The sequence below is a fragment of the Polypterus senegalus genome, chromosome 12 (assembly GCF_016835505.1).
Source record: "Polypterus senegalus isolate Bchr_013 chromosome 12, ASM1683550v1, whole genome shotgun sequence".
Classification (NCBI taxonomy): Eukaryota; Metazoa; Chordata; class Cladistia; order Polypteriformes; family Polypteridae; genus Polypterus; species Polypterus senegalus.
Genome location: NC_053165.1, coordinates 134,860,270 through 134,887,466, shown reverse-complemented (window position 1 = coordinate 134,887,466; position 27,197 = coordinate 134,860,270). Strand labels below are relative to the sequence as shown.

The window sequence follows — 27,197 nt, the reverse complement described above, 5'->3', positions numbered from 1 at the left end:
TAAGTGGTCCGTGGCACAAAGCATATTTGAAATAAATAATCAACGTCCCGAGAACATTTGGGCTCAGAATGGGTGCAGGTGTGCGCCTGACACGGTTGATCACGTGCAAAAGTCAGTGAATTAGTCGGGTGCCGCATTCATGCCTCGGGTCACCTCTGCGCTCATTCAAGCTAATATAAGAGGAGCCTGCATTGCAGAGGGGGAAAAAAAGAGAAAGGGTTATACTGTTAAATGATAACAACAAGGTGAGAACGGAGGTTAAAATGAAAGAAAGAACAAAAGACAGGAGCAGGAGAAGAGAGCCGGTGTGGAGGAATGAAAAGCAGGTGGTTGGAGATGAGCCTCAGGGTGAGGAGCCTGGGGCTGATCAATGCAGGAGAGTAGGAGCATCCCGTTATGTGGTGTCTCCTGCGGATGCCAAAGGACTGGCGGCTGGAGACAGGTGTGTGGCTTGGCGTGGTACCCCCAGGGATGCCTAAGGCCTGGCAATGGGGACCCGAACCAGGAATCAATGGTTGACTGCACCTGTTGTTGGGATGTCCCCTCATGCTGCAGGATCTGTAGAGGGTAAGCCAGGGAGACATCGGCATTTCGAAGGAAGCATTGGGGCTTATGTTTTTTTTAAAAGGAAGTTCCTGAGAATTTAACCATGGTTTTGTGGATTATTTATTGCATATTTATGGATTGATTATAACCTCCACATTCTCATGGATTTTATGGATTATTTATTTATTGAAGATTATGATACACTGCACTATTTATTACAATACTTTTGTTTTTACTTTAATAACAGCACTTGTCACTTTTTTGTACCTACCCCTTGCTGCACATGCATGTGTCCTCATTTGCCCGGCTCATCTCGGTACATGACTATTGATGGTTCGGGTTCAAAAGGGTCCCTAACACAACAGGGAGCATTGAGCCAACCTGGACAGTCACACATTCCCCACTTTGTATCTTTAAAACCTAACAAATAACTCACCCTAAGTTATCCTTACAGTTTTAGTCTGATTCCATAGAAGACCACAACCTGATGTTCTACTGTTGAATTGAAATCCTTCAGGTGGCAGTAAGTGCCTGTCCACTCCAACATCACATGTGAACTTCACTTAAGCAAGATTAGCTCTGAATTTAGATGTTACCTGTGGTTCCCATCTAAGAGAATTTTCCCTTATTGTGCTTGGTTTATTGCATGCTACATGAAGACAGAAACACAAGCATTTCCAAGCACTGTTTATTTCACAAGGGAAAGATAATGGTGGAGTAACAACAGCACAAGTTGTCCTTACTGAATTCGACATGTGATAGAACCCTTACTGACTTTGGTCACCTGTGTTCATCTCCACTTCCTACACTTCTTCCCTTTGCTTTGCTACACCATCTTCAATATAAACTAGCAGGTGACCATTTACTGTATGTGCCACTGTACAGCCACGTCTACAGAAGCATTTGGGGTTGGCATGTACCTCCATATCCCCGATACCAACCTTTACTGCCTGGCTGTACTGGATACCTGATTTTGATTTAAGGACCCCACAATTAAAGCTGCACTCAGACTGCCTGCCTTTGCCAAACACATAATAGTCTGTTCTTGCTTTCCTTGGAGTTAGCTGGTGGGGAAGAACTGTATACTAGAGTTTGGTAGGTGGAGCGAGGAAGGAAGCCTCCACAGCGGGTGTCCAGATAGTAAGCGCAGAAGTCTTAATTTTGCAAATGTGGCATAGGACTATTCCCATCTGCACTCTTATAAATGGTTACTGTCCAATTGCCACCTAGCATCTTCAACTGCAGCCATGTATCATACACCTATGTGTGTCCCTGGAAAGAATTAGGTCCTGGAGATCTCCTGTTCATATCTTGTCTGTGATGCTATAGTACAACACACTCGTGTTAGAGCTGCATCAGGTAATTGTGATCTACCCATTATTTCTGCTTATCTTTCTCTTCTGTGCACCTGAATGTGGTGCTAATTTGACCAAAATATGATTCTTGGCCTTAGAATGGGGCCTCAAAGTGGATGTTAGTCTTCTCATATCTTTGGTTAATTTACTGTGTAAGGCTGGGCTTTGGGGAAGGAACCAAAACATTAGTCAAATTTTACTGTGGCACTATTGAAAGTATCCTGACTGGGCGCATCACAGTGTGGTTTGGTAACCTCACGTCCCAGGATCACAAACTGCTCCAAAGGTCTGTCTGTACAGCTTCCGAAATCATTGGGACTGACCTTCCACAGCTTCATAACATCTACTCAACCCGATATCCGAGGAGAGGTGAATCCACAAGAGCTTTGACTTTGTGCTGCAGGCTTGACAGGGCGAATATCAGTAAGAAAACCATTCCTTAAAGGGCCAATTAGGGCCTTGAAATAGCGGCTGTGGACTACTGCACACTGGATAAAGTCTCCTCTTCACAGTACAAATAGAGATTTGCTTTATTCGACCTACACTGCTAAGCTGTGCTTGAAGCTGTTGTGCTGTGTGGTGCCTGCCATTCAAGCTGGTGCTGCTCAGAAACTTTTCTTCTGATTGATTTGTGACTTTGGGCCTGCCAGATCTCTTCGTATCAGAGTTTGCTCCAGTTTCCAATTGCCTTTGGATTGTATAAGACACCACTGTACTTTGATTTTTTTTTTTTGCAATTTCTCTAAATGAAACGCCTACACTTCTAAGGGTTTTCTTGCCACTATTACTGGAATTTACAACTTTCTCCAGTGTAATATTGTCCAAGTAGGACTTCAGAGGGTGTAGTAACACAGTCTGTTCTAACTCTGCTTTAAGAAACACAGAGAGTTTAAGTAATCAGCAGAATTTGGGACACCTGTGCAAATTGTTTGCTTTGATTTGAAAAGCCTAATTTACTTCAACTGCTGCAGAATATCTGTAGTTTGTAACCTGTTAGCTGTTCCCTGATGAAGGCCCATTTGTAATATTCTGAAATTTCCTTTTTTTCATTTGTTGCTAACCTAAACCTTAAATTTAAACCTCTGGCAGTTTACTGCTTACCTTTTCACCATTTTAAGTCATTTATTGCATTTCAACTGATTAAAGTTGAAGATAAACTGAGGTGATCTAAAACTTTTGACCACTAGTATGTATTGCATGTACACACAAGCATACACATATAGGTGTATACATACAATATATACTGCTATTATAGACCAAAATACCTCCTAAAACATTGTGTAGCTCAGATGACGTGCTAACGATTTACTGTCTGTTATCTGCCATCTACTGTATATTGATAGGCCTAGAATCTCTTTATAGTGGCTGAAGTAGAACAGAGTTCACTTGCTTCTCTCCAACAGATCTGTTGAATAAACAAATACAGGGTGGGCCCAAAGTAAACTGCTCAAAAAAATTAAAGGAACACTTTGAAAACACATCAGATCTCAATGGGAAAAAGAAATCCTCCTGGATATCTATACTGATATAGACTGGGTAATGTGTTAGGAACAAAAGGATGCCACATCGTTTGATGAAATGAAAATGATCAACCTACAGAGCCCTGAATTCAAAGACGCCCCAAAAATCAGAGTGAAAAAACTATGTGGCAGGCTAGTCCATTTTGCCAAAATTTAATTGCAGCAATTCAAAATTGTACGCAGCACTTTGTATGGCCCCTGTGTTCTTGTATACATGCCTGACAACATCGGTGCATGCTAATGAGATGACAGATGGTGTTGTGGGGGATCTCCTCCCAGATCTGGACCAGGGCATCACTGAGCTCCTGGACAGTCTGAGGTGCAACCTGGTGGCATTGGATGGACCAAAACATAATGTCCCAGAGGTGTTCTATTGGATTTAGGTCAGGAAAGTGTGGTGGCCAATCAATGGTATCAATTCTTTCATCCTCCAGGAACTACATGCATACTCTCACCACATGAGGCCAGGAATTGTCGTGCACCAGGAGCCACTGTACCAGCATAGGGTCTGACAATGGGTCCAAGGATTTCATCCTGATACCTAATGGCAGCCAAGGTGCCTTTGTCAAGCCTGTAGCGGTCTGTGTGACCCTCCATGGATATGCCTCCCCAGACAATCATTAACCCACCACCAAACTGCTCATGCTGAATGATGTTACAGGCAGCATAATGTTCTCCATGGCTTCTCCAGACCCTTTCACTTCTGTCACGTGCTCAGGGTGAACCTGCTCTCATCTGTAAAAAGCACAGGACACCAGTGGTGCATCTGCCAATTCTGGTATTCTATGGCGAATGCCAATCGAGCTGCATGCTGTTGGGCAGTGAGCTCAGGGCCCATTAGAGGACATGGGGCCCTTGGGTCACCCTCATGAAGTCTTTCTGGTTGTTTGGTCAGAGACATTCACACCAGTGGCCTGCTGGAGGTCATTTTGTAGGGCTCTGGCAGTGCTCATCCTGTTCCTCCTTGCCCAAAGGAGCAGATACTGGTCCTGCTGATGGGTTATGGATCTTCTATGGCCCTCTCCAGCTCTCCTAGAGTAACTGCTTTGATCCTAGAATCTCCTCCATGCCCTTGAGACTGTGCAGGGAGACACAGCAAACCTTCTGGCAATGACACGTATTAATGTGCCATCCTGGAGAAGTTGGACTACCTGTGCAACCTCTGTAGGGTCCAGGTATCGCCTCATGCTACCAGTAGTGACACTGACTGTAGCCAAATGCAAAACTAGTGAAGAAACAGTCAGAAAAGATGAGGAGGGAAAAATGTCAGTGGCCTCCACCTGTTAAACCATTCCTGTTTTGGGGGTCATCTCATTGTTGCCCCTCTAGTGCATCTGTTGTTAATTTCATTAACACCACAGCAGCTGAAACTGATTAACAACCCCCTCTGCTACTTAACTGACCAGATTAATATCCCATAAGTTTCATTGACTTTATGCTATACTCTCATTAAAAAGTGTTCCTTTAATTCTTTTGAGCAGTATAGTTATACAGTATTTATTCATTATTTTTATGTTAAAGGTATTGAATATATATACAGTACTGTTTAGTCTCTTCTGTGTTTGAAAATGTCTTCCATCAACGTTGCAGCATTCCTGTAACCTGCTCCGATACTGTGACACGCAGTAACAGACACATTCCAGTTAGCATTAATGTCCATAAATATCTGCGACATGAACTCCTTTGTCTATTGTGTAGGACTTCCACTCAAAATCCTTCTCCTTTACTATGCCCCAAAAAAGAAGTCCATAGGGAAGTATGAATAAATACTGTATACCTACTGTTTGTATATATACACTGAGCAATTTGCGGAGAAGATTTAAGAACATTTACTTAAAAGTAATCCATAACGATATTCTGGTCCAGTTTATGATCGGTTCTTCTATAAAATAATCCAGGTGCCTTCCTTGAGCATTCATTCTCTTGGGTATCAGGCTGTCGCTACATTTTCCAATCCACTCTGGTCAATGTTACTATTCAATATATCATAGTAAGTCATCCAGCCTTCTATATGGGACTTCTGGTCCCCTCTATTCTCATTTATTTTTATGAAGATACCAGCCTCCCCACTCTCTGGTCAGCCTGCTCTTTGCATGTTCAGTCCAACTCTCTGCTCAGTCAGTTGCTTAGCATGCCTAATTTTCTGGCCAATTACATGAGTGATGCAAGTTCTAACTTTTGAAATCTCTACAAGTCCAGTTTTCCAGGTGCCACCATGCTGCTCAGTTCACCCCAGTGTTGACATTTCAGACCAAGAGGATACAGTTTTTAGTGACCATACGGCTTTTTAGAGTAACAAAAGTGTCCCCTACCTGTTAGAGCATCTGCATTGGTCCCTGCTGGAAAGCTTACCCGAGTGTGGAGTACAAATTGACTTTCAGCGTGACAGCTTGTCAGTCAGTGACAGAAGCGTCCAGAGGTGTCGGCTATTCAAGGGCCTCGTGACACACACACACAATGCCAAATCCACCAATTCAGATCCAGTGAGTTGGAATCTAATTTTGCTGCAACGGGCAAATCTTTTCCAGAGTGAGTTTCCCTCTGTAAGCAGAGCTGTTTGTGGACTACTGACCCCTGGAATGTGTGAATGAATGAGTATGAGGGAAGTCTACGTGCCCAAACTGCCTTCTTAAATTTAAGCCAACCTACAAACTTTCGAAAACTTTGTCATGCTAAAGTTGTTTGATCTTGGGATATTGAAGATGTCTCCTGCTGGGTGTCATCTTGTGACAAAGAAGTAGTACAGGGTGGTCCAGATCTAATTATGCAGATCCAGATCGTCTGGATGACTTTGATTTTTGCGGGGACGATTTCAATTCGGTGCGAAGGCGATTCTTCATGTCGTCAGTTCGCACACTTCTCGATGGTCAAGGATTTTTCGGGTGATTTTCTATGTAATAAACTTAATAAGTTATAGCGTAATGAAAATTGCATAATTAGATCTGGACCACCCTATAGATGCCCTCAGCCTGCCATCCCAAGCCATTATCAGGCCCTAGCACCTCAGCAGCCATGACTGTTATCACTAATGTGGTCACAGAGAAATGGATCCCACATAAGGGTGTGCGCGTATGGATGGACACACATCTCCTGACATAATTTTCAGTATATGAATTTAAAATTGTGAATGTTGCACAGTTACACTCGATGGAGCCAAGTAGGGTTACAGAAGGGTGTGGTGGTGTAATGGATTTCAGCATTGACATGCCGTTTCATTTTGTAAATTTCACAATTGCTCAGAGTTTTAAAGACAATGATAAGAGCACTGGAGCAGTTGAAGAAAATGGATGTGTATTACAAACCACATACTGTAAAGACACAGCACTGTAGTGGCCACACTCACTAAAGCTCTTCTGTGGTAACTCCAAATAAATAAGAACATCAGCCAAAGTCACAGATTTATAAAACAAACACATCTTGGCTTTATTTAATAACTTAGAAGTTTAATTATATGCTACAGTCTGCTTCCCTGAGTAAGTATGTGTGTAACATCAGCATATTGGGCTTTGCTTCATCCTGATATTGAGAGTTAGGCTTGAACCATAAGAGATTGGGATTACAATAGCTAAAGGCAATGTCACATTAGATGACTTTTTCAGTGATTTTGGTTGTAGACTTCATTTTTTTAATCTTGGCTATGTATGAGGTGGTTGGCGGTGCGCTCTCATGAACCAGTCGTGTAGTGTGCCATCTCAGAGTGCAGATGACAATAGTCCTGTGCCACATGTGACACACTTCAACTAGTCCTCAACTCTCTCAAACTTTAGCTGTAAGGGAAGGCTCTGTGTGCATGACATTGGACAACCAAAGAATGCTCAACATATTTAACACAATAACGAGGAATAAGGAACATGGGTGTTTTGGACCTAACAAACAGAGGAGAAGCTTGTCGGTCTAATGTGACCAGTTTTACATAGCACGACAGGACAGAAAAAAGATACAAAAGGGAAGAAACTATGGCTGAACTTGCCAAACCTGCTCACCCTTCATACAGTACTGGCTCGGTCAGGCAGCACGCTATTGGAAAAGGGGGCAAGTCCAACTATGTTGGAACGTTAGCATGCTGTCACTAAATATGACATGCAAAGTAAATTCTAGTTGTGTAATTGACATAGTCCAATGATGACATCAGAAACTGAATTTGACTAGAATTTGTGTAATGCGACATCAGTTTAAGCGAATCATCTTGCCCAATGTATAGGGTCAGAACTAGGTCAAATATAATGCCAGCACAAAAAGAACTTGCCCTGCAATGGACTGGTGCCCTGTCCAGGGTGTGTACCAGTCTTGTGCCCTGTGTTAGTTGGGATAAGTTCCAGCAGACGCCTGCATACCCTGTCCAGGACCAAGCAGGTTAGAAAATGACTGACTGACAAAAAGAACTATACAAAATGAAACCAAATCTCATATATTTAGTACAAAAATACTGCTAAGCCTCAATGTCTCTTTTGTGGTTTTGTCTGTGAATACATATTTCCAAACACACATTTTGAATGCACAAATTAAGTTGTATTAAAATGACTAAAAGCTTCACCTTTAGACAGTTGCATCCTTTGATAAGGAAATGGGAGTTCCAGTCCAAACGTTCACTTATGGAATTGTCAGTCAAACATACAATGTCTGGTTTACTAAGACACCCTTGGATTTCACTTTGGCTCAAAGCACTCAGGAGCTGCTTCCAAAGGCGTCCTTGTAACCCAAATGCCACAGATTGGCAGTGGGCAATGTTACCCACTGTTTTCTCACACCACAATACAATAAATTACATTTCATTCTGTTACTTGTGACAAATGATCTCAATTTTCTTATTGTTCTGCTTACAGTGGACTCAACACGTATTAAGACTCCTTGACTTTTTACACATTTTGTTATGTTGCTTCCTTGTGATAAAAGCATTTACATTCATTTTCTCCTCAGCAAGCAACACTCAAGCCCACAGAACAACAAAGCAAAATCACAATTTTAAATATTTTTGCCAATTCAGTGTTGTTGTGAGAGGTATGACAGTTGGTCTTGAAAACCTTGTTGGTGCACCAGCTGGGTCACCCTGTTTAATAATAGCAAAGGCTTTCAAACAATGGTGATACTACTTCTTCTTCTTTCGGCTGCTCCTGTTAGGGGTTCCCACAGAGGATCATCTTTTTCCGTATCTTCCTGTCCTATGTGTCTTGCTCTGTCACACCCATCACCTGCATGTCCTCTCTCACCACATCCATAAACCTTCGCTTAGGCCTTCCTCTTTTTCTCTTGCCTGGCAGCTCTATCCTTAGCATCCTTGTCCCAATATACTCAGCATCTCTCCTCTGCAAATGTTCAAACCAACACAATCGCGCCTCTCTGATTTTGTCTCCCAACCGTCCAACCTGAGCTGACCCTCTAATGTCCTCATTTCTAATCTTATCCATCCTTGTCACATCCAGTGCAAATCTTAGCATCTTTAACTCTGCTACAAAACATAAATGGTCAACTGTTGACAGCTTATAGTGATGCAGGTCTGGTTTGGAGCTCCGTCTCTCTTGAGCGATGGTCAAGAATGAGACACACCAACTTTTGTAAGCTTTTCGCCTTTGAACTCATCTGACGGGAAGGTGCAGAATCAGTTATCTTTACTGGGCATTTTCTCCTGGCTGTGGAAGCAGAAAGAGACAGTACTGTTAGCAACAGTGTCCGCTTTTGTCCCTGGGTGGAACTGCTTGCCCAAGATGAGAACATCATTAAAAATAAAGAGCATCACATTGACAAACGTATTCAGATCTTTTCCACAGTACGCAGTTGAGGCACCTTTGGTAGTGGTAATAGACTAGTCCTCTTGGGTAGGACTCTTAAGCTCTGTCAAGCTGGATGGAGACCATCAGTGGATGGCCAGTTTCAGATCTCTCTATAGATGTTCAAGTCCAACTTTGGGCTGGGTGACTCAAGGACATTCCTGGAGTTGTCTGAATGTCACTCCTTTGTTGTCTTTGCTTTGTTCTTAGGGTCACTGTTTGGCTGGAAGGTGAACCTTGGTTCCAGTTTGAGGCTTGGAACAGGTTTTCATTAATGATATCTCTGCACTTTGCTCTATTCAGCTTTCCTTCAACTCTGTGCAGTCACCCACTCTCTGCTGCTGACATACAACCCCATAACAAGATACTGCCACCACCATGCTTCACTGCTGAAATGGTACTGCACAGGTAATGAGCAGTGTCTGGTTTCTTCCAGACATGACATGCAGTATGGTTTCATAAGACAAGAGAATCTTGCTTCTCACAGTCAGAGTCCTTTAGGTAGGCTCTCATGTGTCTTTTACCAAGGAAGCTTTGGTCTGGCCACTATGTCATTAAGTCCAGAATTAATGGAATGTTGCAGTGGTTCTTCTGGAATGGAACTTTCTCCCATCTCTACACTGGTTCTTTTGGGGTCAGACAGAATAACCATTGAGTTCATGGTCATCACTCTTACCAAGGACATTCTCTCATAATTACTCAGTTTGTCAGCTCTAGGAAGAGCCAAGTTATGGTTGCTCCAAAGTTCTACCATTAAAGAATAATGGATGCCGTTGTGCTCTTGGGAACCTGCAGTGCTGCATACATTGCTGGAGGCAATTCCTTTCATGTCGTGACTTGGTTTTTGCTCAACTGTGGATCTTCCATAGACAGGTGTGTGTCTTTTCTAATCATGTGCAATCAATGCAGTTGACCACAAGTGGACTCCAAACAAGATGTAGGAACACCTCAGTGCTGATCAATTTAATGAGATAGGCCTGAACTAAATTTCAAGAGTCACAGCAATGGGTCAGGAAACTTGCATATATGTGATAGTTCAGTGTTTTATTTTTATTTTTTTTTTAATTTTAAAAGCATTTGTAGAAATTTTCTAAAGGCCGTTTTCATTTTTAATGCTGGGTGTTTGAGTGTTGCTTGATGTAGCAAAACAATTTACATGATTTTAGCAGAATACTGCAAATTACCAAAGTGTGTAGAAAGTGAAGGGGTCTGAATACTTTCTGAATCCACTGTATAGATTGTCAGATGCTATTTTGACAAACAAATTAAATACATATTCATTCCAACTTTATCCAGTCATTTGGGCATTTTACCTGAATGTACTGTTAAAAACAGCAGCTGGCGACAGAATCTGTATCCCAGTATTGTCTGTAGCCCAGATGACACAGTTTTACAAAAACATATCTTAATCTGATAAATGTCAAAGTGCTCATGCTGCCACATCTGCTGATGGTTTGGCATCTTGGAGATGTCATTCCCCAAATCTTATGGCCAATTTCTGCTCACACAGAATCCCCAAGTACAGGCAATGACATTGATTTCAATAAAATGATTTTAGCTTTTCAGTCCATGCCACCTCCCACAAGGCCACTCCCTCTTAATTCGATGCTCTCTAAGCACTAATTCACAAAGCAGGGCAGATCTATTGTACTTTGACAGGGCTCGTGCCTCCACTGGCCTCTGCTTTTGTCTCATACCTGTATTGGCATAATGCTCCAGCCTTTTCCCAAGGTTGGGCATTTTGAATATCAATACAGAGTTTATGTGATGGCTTGCACACCTGATCTATTTAAGCTAACATGATCTGCTCACTCTGGGCTGAAATGACTAATCAGCCTGGATGTGCAAGTGGACCAACATAGGAGAGCCAAACAGGGAAAAAGCCAGTCATTTACAGCTCTCAGGCCTGAGTAGCAGGACACTCAGCTGTCCACCTTGATAACTAAGTGTGCTGTAGGACTGACTTGTGTGGGTGAGTGACTAGAAATGTGATCAGCCACTTTCTGCATTTATTTTAAAGGCTCAAGTATTTCACTTGCTTTCTGTCTTTTGCAGCAAACTGGGGTCAGTACTCCAACGAGCTTTCTACGGGGCCAGTGGACGGGTAAGTGTGTCTTTCCAATTCTTGCTATTCACATTTCTTATTCTTGGAAATGGATGATCATGAAATGCCCCACTAGAGTACCAACTTGAATTTCTCAGCTAGTTTGCTTGTGATGGCACACCCTAAGAATGCCATTATATAAAATAAAGACTAACTTACTGAGCTATGATTAGGAGGATGAGCTGGAATGACAGTGCTTACCATCCTTTAGGGAGCACCACTGTGGCTTCAAGTGGCTAGTTTTACTCTCCATCTGACTTCTAAAAATGAGAACATAAGCAGTTATCATATCACTCTGCTGCAGGTGACCCTGTATGAACAGCGTAACTTCACTGGACGCCGGCTAGATCTGACCACAGATTGTCAGCGGCTAGCCGACAGGGACTTTCCTGAGAGATGCAACTCTGTGAAGGTGGAGAGTGGAGCGTGAGTAACTTGGCTTGCCTTTCATACCTAGGTCTATGGCAACTCAAAAATGACTCAGAGTGTGGCTGAGCTATTTTACATCTCACTTCAGATTTTTTCCCCACTTTCCCTACAGATGGGTTGGCTATGAGCATGAGAGCTTCCGGGGTCGGCAGTACCTGTGGGACATGTATGACCAAGGGGAATACCACAACTGTGACAAGTGGTGCTCCCCAGTGGACACTGTATCTTCTGTGCGAAACATCAGACAGGTGAGGCCACAGGGAGTATTTTATATATACAGCCAGACCTATCACTATTTTAACTGTGCTGCCTCTTTGCAGGATGAAACTGCCCCCCGAATCCAACTCTTTGAGAGACCAGGCTTTTCTGGGAAGAAGGCTGAAATTCAAGATGACATCCCCAACTTAATGACTAGATTTGGCATTAACCGCATAGCATCCGCCCGGATTCTAGGAGCAGTGTGAGTTTACCGGCTTCCTGGGGAAACCTCAGCACACATTACCAAAACTAAATGGAGTTAAAGCTACAATGCATGGGGATCACGGGTTGCTTTCAAACTTCTGACCCACACAGGAAACACTGCCTGCCCTATTTCTAATACATGTCAAAGTGCCAGCTCATTAGCATCTGCTATAGTAATGACTCTATTGCAATTACAAGGCAAACAACTTATTTATGCCCTGCTTACTACCCTCACCTTTCCCATGTATGTTTACTAGATATTCAGAGGTGGCAGCCTGATGACCCTTTCTCTTTATCTCTATTTTTTTTTATATAAACAGGTGGGTCCTCTACCAGGAACCCAACTACAGAGGGCCACACTACATCCTGGAAAGAAGAGATTATAGCAATTACACAGACTGGGCCGCACAAGGAAACACTGTGGGCTCACTTCGACGGGTTCGTTTCAGTTGACAAAAAGCCTGTAAATAAAGATAAAATGAAACTTACCCTTTGGAGATCTATTTAATTATACTTAAATACGCCAGCTCCATCTGGCACCAGTAACTTATACTGTATAAGGCCTTACCCAGAAATACCTCTTGAAGCAGAGACTGTCAAAAGTAATAGGATTTCAATTACATTTCCTGCATCCTTACTTCATTAGTGAATGGATAGCCCAAGCTGTTATGAAGCAATATTTGATATTAACTTCAAAATCAAGCAGCCTTCCAATTGCACCAGTCACTCAAGTCATTCAAATCTAATTTACAGTGGCTCCAGATGGGCCGCATCAACATTAAATGTAATATTTGACCACGAGATGTGGGCCTGTGTCCAGAAGCACCGACATAGCCCAAGGTTAGTTCTGCATGTAAGTAAGTGGAATCAGTGCAGTTTTATGTCCACCTTAAAATTAAAGTATATTCTGAAAGTCAGTTATCCTCATCCTCCTCCTCTTCTTCCATATCTTGCTGTGCTCCAACTGTGTCCAGCTGAAGTTCAGTCTGATTGATTGCATTTTCATTGTCCACTTGCATGCTAACCTGTTTGAAAACAAAAGAAAGAGAAAAGATTTTTGAAATTGCTGCACACAATGAATGCATCAATTGAGTTTCACTGTACAGTGCATCCGGAAAGTATTCACAGCGCATCACTTTTTCCACATTTTGTCACATTACAGCCTTATTCCAAAATGGATTAAATTCATTTTTTTCCTCAGAATTCTACACACAACACCCCATAATGACAACATGAAAAAAGTTTACTTGAGGTTTTTGCAAATTTATTAAAAATAAAAAAACTGAGAAATCACATTATGTTTCTACACATTTTTGAGAGGGGTGCATAAAATATAAAAGGAAGTGGAGGGAAATGCAACTATCAAACTAAACCCTGCTTTTCACTCCCAAGGTTCAGTAGTACCTCAGCTGTCTAACGGTGAAAGTCATTTTATTTTAAACTTGTGCATTAGTAAAAGTGAAATATGCCATGATGTTATACGAAGAAACCAAACCATATTTGCTACATTCATGTGGAATGAAGATGCTAGTAGACATACGTTGGTCATTCTACTGTGAAACAACTTCACCTTCAATTCTTTTGGATTCAGCACTCTTAAATCCATTTTAAAAAAATCACCTAAAAATAAAAAAACACACGCTCTTTATGTACCAAGGGCAGGCAGATAGAAAAACATTAAATTCAGTTTATAATATGAAATCTGATAGGATAGCATATTCTTCCTACTTTATGCAGTTTGTGATTCTTCAAGTTCAGAAAGATAAGATGTTTTGCTAACAATTTTGAGCAAAGTGTCTACTAAAACACAGTCATTTTCCAAGGATTTTCAGTTACAGCCTTCATTTCCATAGTCTTAACATGTTGGGGGCAGTCACATGACTGTCAGTTAAATAGTCTGATATCAGCAGTGACTTGGACTGACCGGGCAGCAACTCACCCAGACAAAAATCAAAAACTTCTGATTTTATTTTAAGCCTCAGAGATGGGCGGCTACTCTGTAAGAGAGTGGACAACCAATGAATGCTCATGCAGAAGTACAAAGTGTACAATGCAACTACAAGGAAAGAATACAAGTGGGTGTTTTCTCTGAAGTCTTGTGTTTATCTGTTTTTCCTGTTCTGTTGTGGTGCAAGAAAGGACTGAGTTTGTGGTGTAGGATAAAAAGGGCATTGCCCATTTGGCGAGTCTTTCATGGCACACCAGGCCTGTCAAGAAAGCAGATTTAACAGGAATACAGGCACCCAGCTGCACAAAAAACCCACTTGCATTCCAAACTAAGTGACTGAACTCCAGCTTGTATCAGGATCTGCCGGGACTTTATCTGTATACAAAGGTGTAAATCAGAGGTGACCTGACATCTCACCAGAGGCCCCTCTGTTGAAGGCATGGAACTGACTCAAGCAAGGTCAAAGACCTATCGTTCAAAGGATAATAACTAAGATGGACAGGAGAGCCCACCTATTACAAAACAATGGTTTTGTAACTGGAAGCGACTTTAATCCAATCAGAAGGAGGTTCAACCTTCCTTTAAAACCACATGCACCCCTATCTCTCATGGTAGAAGTATCTCTCTCTCTCACACTTGGATATTCACTGGACACTCACTGAACTCCCCGAGGATTCTCTTTAGGAGGAGGTATTTTCCAAGATGACTTAAAAGTTAAATCTTCTCTCAAACTAAAAGCTATGAGCCTCTTGCTTGGAGAACCAAATTCAACAAACTCTTTATCACCAGAAGGTCAGACAGTGTCTGTCAAGCCAGAGCCGTGTGTCAGTAGTCTGCCTCCTAAAAATGGGAAAGGTAAGGTAAATAAAGTAGTAGCCTTGCTCAATTATTGGATTAATCCCACATTACTATATCATTGGTTATTAATCATTGAATTTCCTACAGCGGGGAAACTCACCATACCTGGAAAACCTTTGAGCAACCACTAGCGCTGTCTCACAAATTGGCTGTGATAAACTTGCAATACTTTGGAAATTTGAAACAGTGACAAGAAGTCAAGAGATAATAATGTAATCGGTCATCCCCTAAGATTGCTAGTCAATCCAACATCCTCATGGTGATGAGATCTAGCAAATGCAGTTGTCAAGTGTGACATGTCCTCCGACCAAATGTTGTGTAGTGTGCTAGTTTAAATTATCACAATAAACTGCTTATTAAGCAGTAATGCATCATGAAATGCTACCCCAAATAAATGTGTTAGAGGATTAGGAAATATTGAGAATCCAAGACCATGAGAAAGCAAACATTGTATATTAACATCTAAGTAATCATAGGGAATTTCCAAAACATTCAACTCAGTAAAGTTGATCAAGCAGGGTCTAGATTAGGGCACATTTTTGCACATCGTATAAGTTTGAGTGGAGTTAGACCATGCTTAAGGCAGAGTGTATTTTATCTAGTGCTGACTTTCATCCATTTTCTGAAGCATGAAAGATTTCTTAATTAAAGGTCCCCACTCTTAGTGCTGCACCATGTCAGACTATCTATAGGTCAACTCTTTGACCAACAACAGTATAGTTTAGAAATACTACCTAGTGCTTTATCACTGCTAAAATGTATTATTTCTACAGTAGATAGTGAGGGAAAGTCAGGAACGCTAGTCAGGTTTATTTTAGAAATGTGTCTAACTTGCATGTTGTAAAAATATATACATTTTGATGAAACACAACACTTGAGGAACAGTTTTTAAAGGATGCAAGTATACTGCCCATATACAAATCTCTAAAGGCTCCATTAGTGAGCATAATATTTATGTAAAGGTACAAGTATGACTGCTGAACCAGTGGATTTCTTTTTTTTTTTTTCTTAATTTTATTGAAATCACACAACATTCCATACAAATAGATCAATTTTTACAAAAATAGGATCGAAAACAAATCAACTCCCACCCCTGAGAAAGAGTATGGCCGGCAGAGTAAAACTTAAAAAGATAGTAACAATAAGTAGACAGATGAATTAATAAGTGAATAATGATAAATGGAGAAGAAAAAGAAAAGGGGAGAGAATCTGTTTCGTCAGTGCTTTAAAATCTTATTCTAAAATGTTACTGATTAGATCCTGCAAGGTTTAGAAAAAGTTCTGCACAGATCCTCTTAGTGAGACCAGCATTGGGCACTTACCCTGTGGTCTGTAAGTGGATCCCAATGCCCCAGTACAATGATAGGAACACTACGCTGTAAAAATGGCACCATCTTCAGGAGGAGATGTAAAAACGAGGTTGTGACACACTGAAGTCAAAAAAGATCACTGGGCATGTTTATATATATATATATATATATATATAAAAAGTTGGGTGTGTCCTGGTTAATTTACCCCTCACAGCCTAGTCATTCTGGTCTCTTAATTATCCCCAGTTTCTAAGTGGTTAATTACTCCTGTCAGCTGTTCACCACCTAATAACTAAAGTGGGATGAGTACACTGGCACAAAATGGCTGCTGTTGTTTCATCCAGGTGGATGCTGCATATTAATTGTGGTTGAAGTGGCTCCTACTCTCTATGTAAAGCAATTTGAGTGTCTTGAAAAGTGCTATGTGAATGCAATGTCATCTTCTTCAACACAAAGACACACACACGTTTTCAAGATGGCTAACCATAACCTAACTTAAAAAAAAAAAAAAAAAAAAAAAAACTAATAAGCTATCTACAAACAGAAAAATGCTTAACATTTTCATTACTTCTTGCAACCTTTTAACTTTCAAATTGTCAGAGTACTTTTTCTGAATAAAGTACATTCTAGATCTTTTTAAAGACCATTTAGACATCAAGACATTGTGCCTGAAAACTGAAGTAGAAGACACTATATTAGTTATAGTCTGAATTGTATGAGATTTACTAATGTATGGCTTTTTTGTGCTTGACACTATGTTTTGCGTTTTGTTGCTTGCACTTTTAGATTTTTGACAAAGTATACTCTGTATATACTAATGCACAGAACTCATAAATGAAACTGCATTTTTAAGAACATAACACCTTAAGAAATTTGACAAACACTAAAAGACCATTCAGTTCATTAGGTTATTTGGTAAGTGATTAAGCTATCCCAATATCTTAACTAAATGCATTTTAAAAGTTGTCAAGGTTTCCATTTCAACCATACAACTCAGTAGTGCATTCTTGATTACCAGGACCATTTGTTCAAAGAAGCCCTTCTAAGTCTTAGCATTCCCTTTTAATAGGCACGAGTGTCTTTTAATGTGCGATTCACTTTTTGACCAACAGTACTGAATCAGGGAGGCACGGTAGCATAGTGAAGGCCATGGTCCATATCCTGGGCCCTACTTCCAATGGAGTCTGCATGTTTTCCCCATGTCCGATTTCTTCCCACAGTCCAAAAACTTGCAATTTAGTGAGAAATGCAATGTTAAATTGGTTCTAGTATGTGCATGATCAACCTGCGATGGACTGGCAGCCGGTCTAGGATTTGTTGTTGCACAGGCTCCAGCTTCCCTGTGAAACTGCTCAGGATAATCAGGTTTGAAGAGGGATGGGTGAATGATGGGGTAGTAGTAACAATTTTGAAGACCTGGATTAGGTCACCACAAAGCCATCGCTCAAGAGTAAAGAGGTGCATTTCCTTTATGCTGTACAAACAGGACATAGCCTTTAATGCGGAGATGTACTTGATTGTTTTTTGTAGCCTTTGGATCAGAAATGTCTACAATAAATTCTGATGCAGTCTTACTAACCCATTGTACACTAAGCCTAATGTCTTTTGATTAATGTTCAACAGTTTTTACAAGGCAAACATTTCTGTACCTGGACAAAGACAATGCTACTTAAAATATACGCTGCTAACTCCAGTTCAGATGTTATTTCCTCTAAACCAGCATTACCCTTTTTGCAATAGTACTTATTCTTGGTGTTTCTCTATCCCCAAAAGACTATACCACATTGAGTACTTATAAAGATGATTTTAGCTTTAGCAATCATGTGATTACAGTTGCTGAAAGTATTGATCCTTTCCGTTTTTTTTTTTTTAACCTGTCTTTACAATTAAAAAAGATGAGGTCTAGCCTGACATTTCCTTATGTTGGGCTGGAGACAAACTGAGTAAGGAAGAATTTGTCCAAAGGCACTATATCTTAGAATTACTGCAGCTTCAGTCTTCTGTATTTCCAAGTAAATGTTAACCAGAACCGACCAAAACATCTTTGACTTATTAAATTAAATAGTAACCTTAGCTTTTTCAAATACCATCATTTGGTGGCTTTTTCACATAACAGTGATTTTTAACATGTTTCCTTTTTCTGTTTTTATTGTATGAACGTTAATGATATAGTGTATTTTATGTGCAGTACTGAACCTTCTTTTTCTCATCTAGTTTTTGTTCCATAAAAGAGTGAGAGCAGTCCTCCAGATCTTGTCTTGTCTTGGCTTGTGTCATAGAGAATGCAGGCTTTCATGTGCATTTATCTAACTGGGTGTCTTGGTAACATATCCAGCCTGGCTCTGAATACCACCAGATTTATTTTGGACATAGAAAGAAGGAAAGAGGAAAAGACAGGAACCCTTTAGGCCAGGTTTATACTTCATGCGATGCATACTGCAGCGGACGCTCCTGCTATGCAAGCGTTTTACTGTCTATACTTGTGTGCGTTAATGCATTTCATCATGAAAGTGATATCAAGTATAAAACTAAAGATTCTAAATTTGGTTTAGAAATTTGGTTTACAGTTGGAATATCATGCATTTAATGTGTTCTGTGTGGTGATCTGTTGCTGCTTGCCACTGCTGTCAGGTCCAAGAAGCTCGTTGCAATTAAAAACTGGGATGACGTTTACGACGGTCTGCTTTAATGATAAAGTAAACTACTGATTAAAGCCGAAATTTCCATTTTAATCACAAAATACACGTTTTCACCATGTCCTTAATTTTTTTTCTCTGTGCATTGTGTTACGATCGGGAATATGCAACACTTAAATATAAGAGCACCATGAATGCATCTGTATGTTGGAATTTTGCTTCACCACATCGAACCATTCATCAAACATCGCATAGAGGCTTTCTGTCGCATGTAGATAGTAAATGTGACTCTGATGTCACATTACAACTTTTATCATACTGCGCCCCCCAACTTTTTGCTGGTATTGCAACTTGCGCACACGTCACGTTAATTTCTGAGAACCTGCTCAGAGGACGCATCAAATGAACACTGGGAATGTGTAGCAGACTCTTCTCCCCGGACATTTGGCAATATCTTTTGGTATTAAGCTAGAGACTTGAATACTCACTTCTGCTGTTTTATATAACCTATTAGCTAGCTGTTCTGTCGTTTTTTCTTTCTATCTTTTGTTACTGTGTTTAGCTACTATTGTAAAACAATTTGAACTACTTTCACATATGAAAATGTGCTATAAAAATATTTTTTTTGTTGATAACCAAGCTGTCACACGTTTGCACTCTGCTCCAGGGGTTTACCTGACAGTAACATCAAAGTCAATGCTGAAGCACTTTTGAATAACAATTCATCCATCCATTTGCTGAACCTGCTCATCCAAGGGAGAGTTGTGGTACAGTTTCAGCCTATCCCAGCAATCACTGTCCACAAGGTAGGAATAACACCTGAATAATGCATCAGTCCATCACAGGGTGAACACACATGGGTAAATTTAGCAATACAAATTAACCTAGCCTTCATGTCTTTGGACTATATGAGGAAACGGGAGCACCTGGAGGATACCCATGTGGACATATGAAAAACATGCAAACTCCATGCAGGAGCACTCATGAATAACATACAACATAAATTATTCTGCACATATTGAATAAAACTTTTTTTTTGCAAGACGTATGTGGTTCACAAACTTGTAGGTACTATTAGTTTTCTGGCATTAGAAACAAGACATTTGAGAAATGAGGAGTCCATTCAATACATCAAACTTGTCCGTTTAGCTAATAGCGAAGTTGTCCTAATAAACTGCATTTTCCAAGTGTTCGCCAAGTTCTGAAGCTTGTCCATGTCTTTTTGAATTGCTTTTGCTTCCTCCTCAGTGAATGCCATTTTTCCCCAACTTTAGTATCATCAGCAAATTTTACAAGTTTACTAACTACACCAGAATCAATATCATTAATATAAATCAGAAAAAGTAATTATTTCATTTTGTCTTTGGACAGTTTACCAATTTGAGATCCAGTTTTGTGGGTTACCTCAGATGCCAGCAGCTTTTAGTATCTGAATAAATCTTTGCTGAAGGACAGTATCAAATGTTTCTTGAAAGTCTAAGTAAATTATGTTCTATAATTCTCTTTTGTCAACAATTGCTTATTCAAATAAATCTAAAAGACTATTATACTGGGGGGCAAGTACAATATAGAAAGAAGTTAACATAACCTTTGCTGATATAGTAGTAACTCTGACAAAGCTGTTCTTAACATAAAAAAGACCGAGTGTTTATAAGTGTTTTGTATCTAATACCACCTTAAGTTCACTCAACATACAAGAAAGGAACAGTCAGAACATGAAGGGTACACTAAGCCAAGAAGTCAATATAGCACCTGTTTCTCAAGACCATAATGTATACAAGCATGTGGACCAAAACGAACCGTTTAAATTGTATTACTAATTGAATGCAATACAGCTGCAGGCCTGTGCACCCGTGTGAAGGGAGGATTTCTGAGAGCAGGAAAAGGGTGGCCAATTGGAGTGTCTGTCATATTGAGTGGTCATGGTTTGGAAAAGGTAATGAAGGTAGTTAAGTGTGCTAGAGAAAAGACTTAGCAATCAGATGAAAGATAGTGAAATGCAGTTTGATCTTATGCCTGGGAAGAGGACAACAGATGTGATTGTTGTTGCCAGACAAATGCAGGAAAAGCATTAGGAGAAGGGAAAGTAGTTGTCTTACATATCTGCAGAAAGAATGTGTCAGGGTTGGGCGTTAAGAAAGTTGGGTTGAACATATGGCTAGTGTCTGTGATGATTTTAATGTTTGAGGAAGCATGAATCTCAGTCAGGAGAGCAGATACGGATAGTGGAAGAATATAGCTGAAGTAACAGTTTTCTGGAATATTGCAAGCAAACGGGTCTCTCAAAAAAAAAAAAAATTAAAAATTACCTCAGCAGCAGCCTCTGTAGGGGACAAAGATCCACTCTCTTCATTGATAATTGACCGCAGAGCCAGTTCTTCCACCTGCAGACGAGGGTACTACTATAAATTCTGATGAATTTTCAACACAGGTTTTGTAACATCACATATTTGACAATAAAAATGTGCTGGAGTTCTTCCAAATCTCTTAACTTATTTCAGTGTTTCATTTAAATGCTTTTTTTCTGTGAAGTTGTGTTACATGTAACAATGCTACTGTTTCTGTACTCATAGTAATTGCAATTAAAACTGCTATAATGCCTAGAGGAGCAGTTTAAATCATGCTATCATATCAGTTTCAAGTTTCAAAAGCATTTATCAGCTTCAAGCTCCGTTTCAATACAGTTTACTTTTAAGTGTGGGAAAAACCACAAATTTTACATCCTTGAGCCAACACATGCTGCCAGGTAAATGGGGCACAGTGAAACAAAACAAGTAATCATATGGCAAGACTGATTCAAGTCGATAGAAAGGCTAAAATTGCACAAAACACAGATGATGCAAACCACAAACTGAATTTGGCTTCTACTTTCCTCACAGTCTGCATTTTATTTTTCAAATATATTGCTAATATTTTTGTGACATACTGGCCAAATCATACTTAGCACTTTATAAAAATATTATAACAACCACTGCATGCATTAAATAACTAAGCACTTATGTAATAACCAAGTCCTACAGTGCATAAGATTTTAATGACAGGCAACAACCACTTGGTGTAGGGAGGTTAAACAGTTATTATCACAACACTCTAAAACCACATGCACAAGGTAAAGTACCAGTTTTCTAAAGGAGCTTTGCTCTCATGGGACTCATTAACTCAGCCATTACTGTACATATTCCTACAGGTAGACCATACCATATACTGTATCCAACCTCCTCAACAAACCTAGAATGCTGGTGCTGAATTGTCTTCCTTGCTACTCCCACACTGATCCTCCACTTCACACACTCTGGACCCCTCTCTCAACTCACTGCCGATAAGATCCAATTTAAACTTGTGTCCCAAAAATGGCCAAATGAGTGTCTCTTGCCCATCTCAAACAGCTCTGTGTACGGGCGCCTCTTGAAGTTATACTAGACTATAGTTATTAGTAGTGCAGGTTAACGTAAATCATACCACACTAAATTCAAGCTTCCAGTTGTCTTTAAGTCTCGTAAGCCTACCACAGACATTTTATTCCCTTTCTTTGATAACGTGTTTTAATGATTAACTTGGTGGTTCATTTTCCTAATCCAGATCTCAGAACTTACCACTAAGTTGTGACTGAGGTACACCCTCCAAACAATCCTTCAAATTTATATTTAAGCACAGTCAGCAGTATTTCTGACAGTATCATGGACTGCTGTGCTGTAATTTACAAAAACATACATTTTAAAAAGTTATTTCTTAGCAGGAGGCTGGTCATTCTCTGTTTTAGGGCTGTTTACTTACTCGAATCAAACTTTTTTAGTATGCACAAATAGTGTGTTGACATTGGCACATGTTCTGCAATGACAGGATGTGACTGGTTGATTAAAATTCGTCAGCTCAAAAAGGCCTATACTGCTATACCTTCTTGTTACAATGGAGGCGAGTTTTCCCAAATATTTTTCTGTACAAAAGCACTGTATAACAAATGTTATGTAGGTGTAGAAATGTATATCAAATTACAGTATATACTGTATATTTTATGAACAGAATATGTGCACTACATTTTACATTACATTTGCTGAACGAAGATAGGGGAGACTCACAGTTGACATCCAAAACAGAAAAAGGAAAATAAAAAAAATAATTATTTACCTTTTGATTCTATACTTTCAGGTATATTTTGAGACTCAAAACAAACAAGCTGAGAGCTAAAATACAGTATGACACACACACACACAAGTTAAAACAGACTAGAAGGTATAATGAAATACAAGCTGACAGAGAGAGTACTAAAAAAGGAACAAACATTCACTGAGCAAATTATTAGTAACACTTGTACAACTGTGTATCCATGCAATTATCTAATCAGCCAATTTTATGGCAGCGGTGCACAGGTCACGAGTTTCAGGTATTGTTCATATCAAACACCAGAATGAGGAAAGAAAAACATGATCTCAGTGATTTGGGCTGAGGCATGATTGTCTGAGTCAGACAGGATAGCTTGAGCATTTCTGTAACTGTTGATCTCCTGGGATTTTCATGCACAACAGTTTCCCAGAGTTTACTCAAAATGGTGAAAAAACCACCACATTCAGCGAGTATAGTTCTGCAAACAGAAATGCCTTGTTGATAAGAGGGGTAAGAGGAGAATGGCAAGACTGAACTGAGTTGACAAAAAGGCTACGGTAACTCAGATAACCACACAACTCTGGGGAGCAGAAGAGCATCTCATAATGCACAATATGGTGAACCTTTAGGTGATTGGGCTACAACAGCAAAAGATCATCTTGGGTTCCACTCCTGTCAACTAAGAATAATAGAAAGCTGATACTGCATTGGGCACATGCTCACCAAAACTTGACAGCTGAAAACTGGAAACATTTAGTTGAGTCTGATAAATCTTGATTTCTGCTAGGGAACAATGATGGTAGTGTCAGCATTAGGCACCAGCAACATGAATCCATGCACCCAACCTGCGTTTTGTCAACAGTCCAGGCTGGTGGTAGTATAATGGTGTGGGGAATGTTTTCTTGACAAACCTTGGCCCAATAATAGCAATCAACCATCGTTTGAATGACACGGTCTGTCGGAGTATTGTTGCTGAGCATATGCACCCCTACATGGCCATAATTTACCCATTTTCTAATTGCTTTGTCCAGCATGATAATGCACCATGTCAGAAAGCAAAGGTCATCTCAAACTGGTTTCATGGACCTGACAATGAGTTTAGTGTTCTTCAGTGGTCTTCTCAGTCATCAGATCTGAATCCAATAAAACACTTTTGGGGATGTGGTAGAACAGGAGGTTCAAATCATAAATGTACTGCCGACAATCTGCAGAAATATCGTGATGCAATCATGTCAACAGTGGAATCCACGCTACGAAGAATCGAGGTTATTCTAAAGGCAAAAGGAGATCCTAACCGGTATTAGTATAGTGGTCGTAATAAGTTGCTCATGCCTCGTTTATTGTACCGTATAAATGTTTCGTCGTGTGACGTACAATGAATGTTAGGTAATATGTAGAAACACAATGTGCTTAAAATATACACACGCTTACTATGCATACTAAAAAAACTGTAGGAAAGGTGAGTGCTAAATAAGTCACAAGCACGCAAACCAGCACAAAGAGATTCATGTGGTGCTTTATAACGAGTGATTCTACATACTCACGGGACAAGGTATACATAGCTCAGAGAAATATTACCCACCAGCGTTGACAGCTAGTAGGGATGCAGCCCACATAACCTAGTAACTTACCTGTTACGTGAAATAGCACATAGTGTGGTGTTTGTGTGTGTGTGTGTGTGTGTGCGCGCGTTCTAAGGCATAATACCTTTACTGAGTGTGTGCATTCGCACATGCTTAATTTACGGGGCCGGACTTACCTTCAGCCTGTTCAGTTGGTCTTGAAGAAGAGCCTTGACTTTGAGTAACGTCTCCTCTTCCTTCTTCAGCTCCTGCAGTCGGCTCAACATGTTCAGGAGCCGCAGGAATTAACTTAGAAGGCAGTTGGCTACGGAAGCAATCCACATCCCAGTTGAGACAACAAATGGACACAGCAGAACCAAACAACCTCTTCTGCTCTATTGCGGCGAACTGTGCAGCGGCAACGCAGCCTCTCACATGCAAACTCGGAAATTGATATGAAAGACGGAAGTGACGCACTTTCCACGTGTAAAGTCCTGTTCGTGTATTCGTTTCTGTAGTTTGTGAGTGTTTCGCTTTCTGGAACCCGATATATAGTTGTCAGTTTGCCTTACAGTTTCATCCATTTAAACAATAAATTTACATTTGAATGTTTCAATCGTTACGTGTATGGAGAAGTCATTTTATTCTTTTGGGGCCGAGCTCCAAACTATTACTAAAACGAAACTTCTCCGCCTAACAGTTGCACGGGTGCCGTAAAAGGGGCGATTCAACAAATTCAAGGGCCACTGATTTAAAAAAAAAAGCTCAGAAATATTGGAGCATAATTTTATCAATTATTTTTTAACTACTAAAATTATTGGTTGTGATATTTTCTAGTTTTTTAACCATAGGTAACCAACCAAGCAGTCTCTATTGTACACCCCTATATTGTAGCTAGAATGGTTGAGCCCAGCCCTCTTCTCATACACTTGAACTCTGCTGTAGAGCGGTAATCTATACACTTAGTCATGGAGAGGGTGGTCAGCGTGGGTCGGTGACGGAAGACGTAGGAGGGTGGTTCGTATCAGCTGTGAATGAGGCGTGATCATGGCGGGAAATTCAGACGGCGAAAATAATGAAAGAATTGACTGTCATGCAGAAGGAATACTAGTTATGAAAAGGGCAGTTTAAGGAGTGGACTCCGCTGCTACACCATATCAAGGGAAAGAGGACGGATTGAAATGCATGAAGGATGGAAGATTTTCAGATGAAACTGTGAAGATGGGGAATAACAATAGAGAAGTATGAAGAGTAACACCGAGAATTTAAAAGATCAGCATTCTTGCTTTTTGTGTGCAGCAGTAAATGGGGCTAGTAAATGAGATCGACTGAAAATTATAGTAGACGCTGCAAGAAGATATTTATGAATGAATGAAATTACAACAGAACAGGTGTACGAATTTCAGTGTAGGGACGGATATGAAGGTAAGGGAAGTGGGATATCATTGAATGGTTCGGAACTATAAAAGGGCATATTATAGATTAAAGTAAACAATTCACAGTATCGTGTTGAAATTCTAGACGTTTATTGGCAAATGTACACGAATTTAAAGTATATATTTTAGATTTATAAATGTCTCTGATTGTATCCGCATACGAGAAATATGGTTGCATAGTCGTTTATCTTTTAGAATTCCTAGGTTTGAGAAGGTAAGACGCGATGGAACACAATGAGTTAGGAATGCTTGTGCTAAAAGAAAACGTAGTACAGTATTTAGAATTTTGCTGACTCCAAAGGAGATGGAATGTGTGGCAGGATTAATGTGGACTCCGAGAGGAGATATAAATGTTTTGAATTTTTATAATCCATGTCAAATATTAACAACTTATATTTACAGTAGATGGATTAGGCTCTATTTAACCAGTTTAGCACATTTATTGACAGCCTATTTATGTCTACCAATACTGAATCTGTTACATTCAACCTTCTTAATGATACCTTTTCATAATGGTCCTCAGATTGTTACAGACACTTGGAAAGATACTCCTGCATAGCCCCAGTTATTATGTCTTACTTATACATAGGTAGACAGTAAATTGTTGAGATGAATAGATGTGTGCAAAATAAAAGTACATTAAAAGTAACCAGGCTCATAGATCATAGCATTGCATTGACTGCTAGTGCTTTTACACCTCTGGTTACACCAAATGTTATTTGATAAACATTTTCATCAAGGGCATGATTTTTTTTTTTTTTTGTATATAATGAGATTAGGTTTCAAACACATTTTCGAGCACATTTCTTTTACATCAAATACATGGAATATGTTACATATTAGTGAAGTTGAAAGTAGTGCCTTGGAGACCTTTAAATTTCAACATATTGGTCAGTCAAGCAAAATGACACCTTTTATTGGCTAACTAAAAAGATTACAATATGCAAGCTTTCGAGGCAACTCGGGCCCCTTCTTCAGGCAATCTTGCATATTGCAGTCTTTTTAGTTAGCCAATAAAAGGTGTCATTTTGCTTGACTTTTCACTACATTCATAATAGCTAACACGGTACAACACCCTAGTACTACAAACATATTGGTCAAAAAGAAATTGAGGCCCAATTGTGGGACAGAACAAAATAGTTTTTATATTTTGTAACCACTTGTT

The 27,197-nt window shown here is 40.0% G+C and overlaps 2 protein-coding genes across 2 annotated transcripts; one reads left to right on the top strand and one right to left on the bottom strand.

Moving 5' to 3' along the window:
- Positions 1-263: 263 nt before the first annotated feature.
- Positions 264-12,634, top strand: crybgx (crystallin beta gamma X). Its single transcript, XM_039771366.1, has 7 exons — positions 264-442; positions 9,397-9,594; positions 11,242-11,290; positions 11,595-11,716; positions 11,832-11,967; positions 12,040-12,179; positions 12,502-12,634. The coding sequence occupies exons 1-7, from the start codon at positions 264-266 to the stop codon at positions 12,632-12,634; spliced, it is 957 nt and encodes a 318-aa protein (XP_039627300.1).
- snapc5 (small nuclear RNA activating complex, polypeptide 5) lies at positions 8,798-25,399 on the bottom strand. Its single transcript, XM_039773516.1, has 3 exons — positions 24,794-25,399; positions 21,243-21,317; positions 8,798-13,206 (listed from the first exon to the last, which is right to left on the bottom strand). The coding sequence occupies exons 1-3, from the start codon at positions 24,881-24,883 to the stop codon at positions 13,096-13,098; spliced, it is 276 nt and encodes a 91-aa protein (XP_039629450.1). The 5' UTR covers positions 24,884-25,399; the 3' UTR covers positions 8,798-13,095.
- Positions 25,400-27,197: the final 1,798 nt, after the last annotated feature.

Bases quoted from the DNA above. Each gene is read 5' to 3' on its own strand.
- crybgx (XM_039771366.1), top strand. From the start codon at position 264: ATGAAAGAAAGAACAAAAGACAGGAGCAGGAGAAGAGAGCCGGTGTGG. The intron at 443-9,396 runs GTGTGTGGCTTG...CTTTGTTCTTAG, and splicing joins GGACTGGCGGCTGGAGACAG to GGTCACTGTTTGGCTGGAAG. The intron at 11,968-12,039 runs GTGAGGCCACAG...GCCTCTTTGCAG, and splicing joins CTGTGCGAAACATCAGACAG to GATGAAACTGCCCCCCGAAT.
- snapc5 (XM_039773516.1), bottom strand. From the start codon at position 24,883: ATGTTGAGCCGACTGCAGGAGCTGAAGAAGGAAGAGGAGACGTTACTC. The intron at 21,318-24,793 runs GTAAGTCCGGCC...CCTCGTCTGCAG, and splicing joins ACCAACTGAACAGGCTGAAG to GTGGAAGAACTGGCTCTGCG. The intron at 13,207-21,242 runs GTAATTTTTAAT...GTTTTCAAACAG, and splicing joins CTACAGAGGCTGCTGCTGAG to GTTAGCATGCAAGTGGACAA.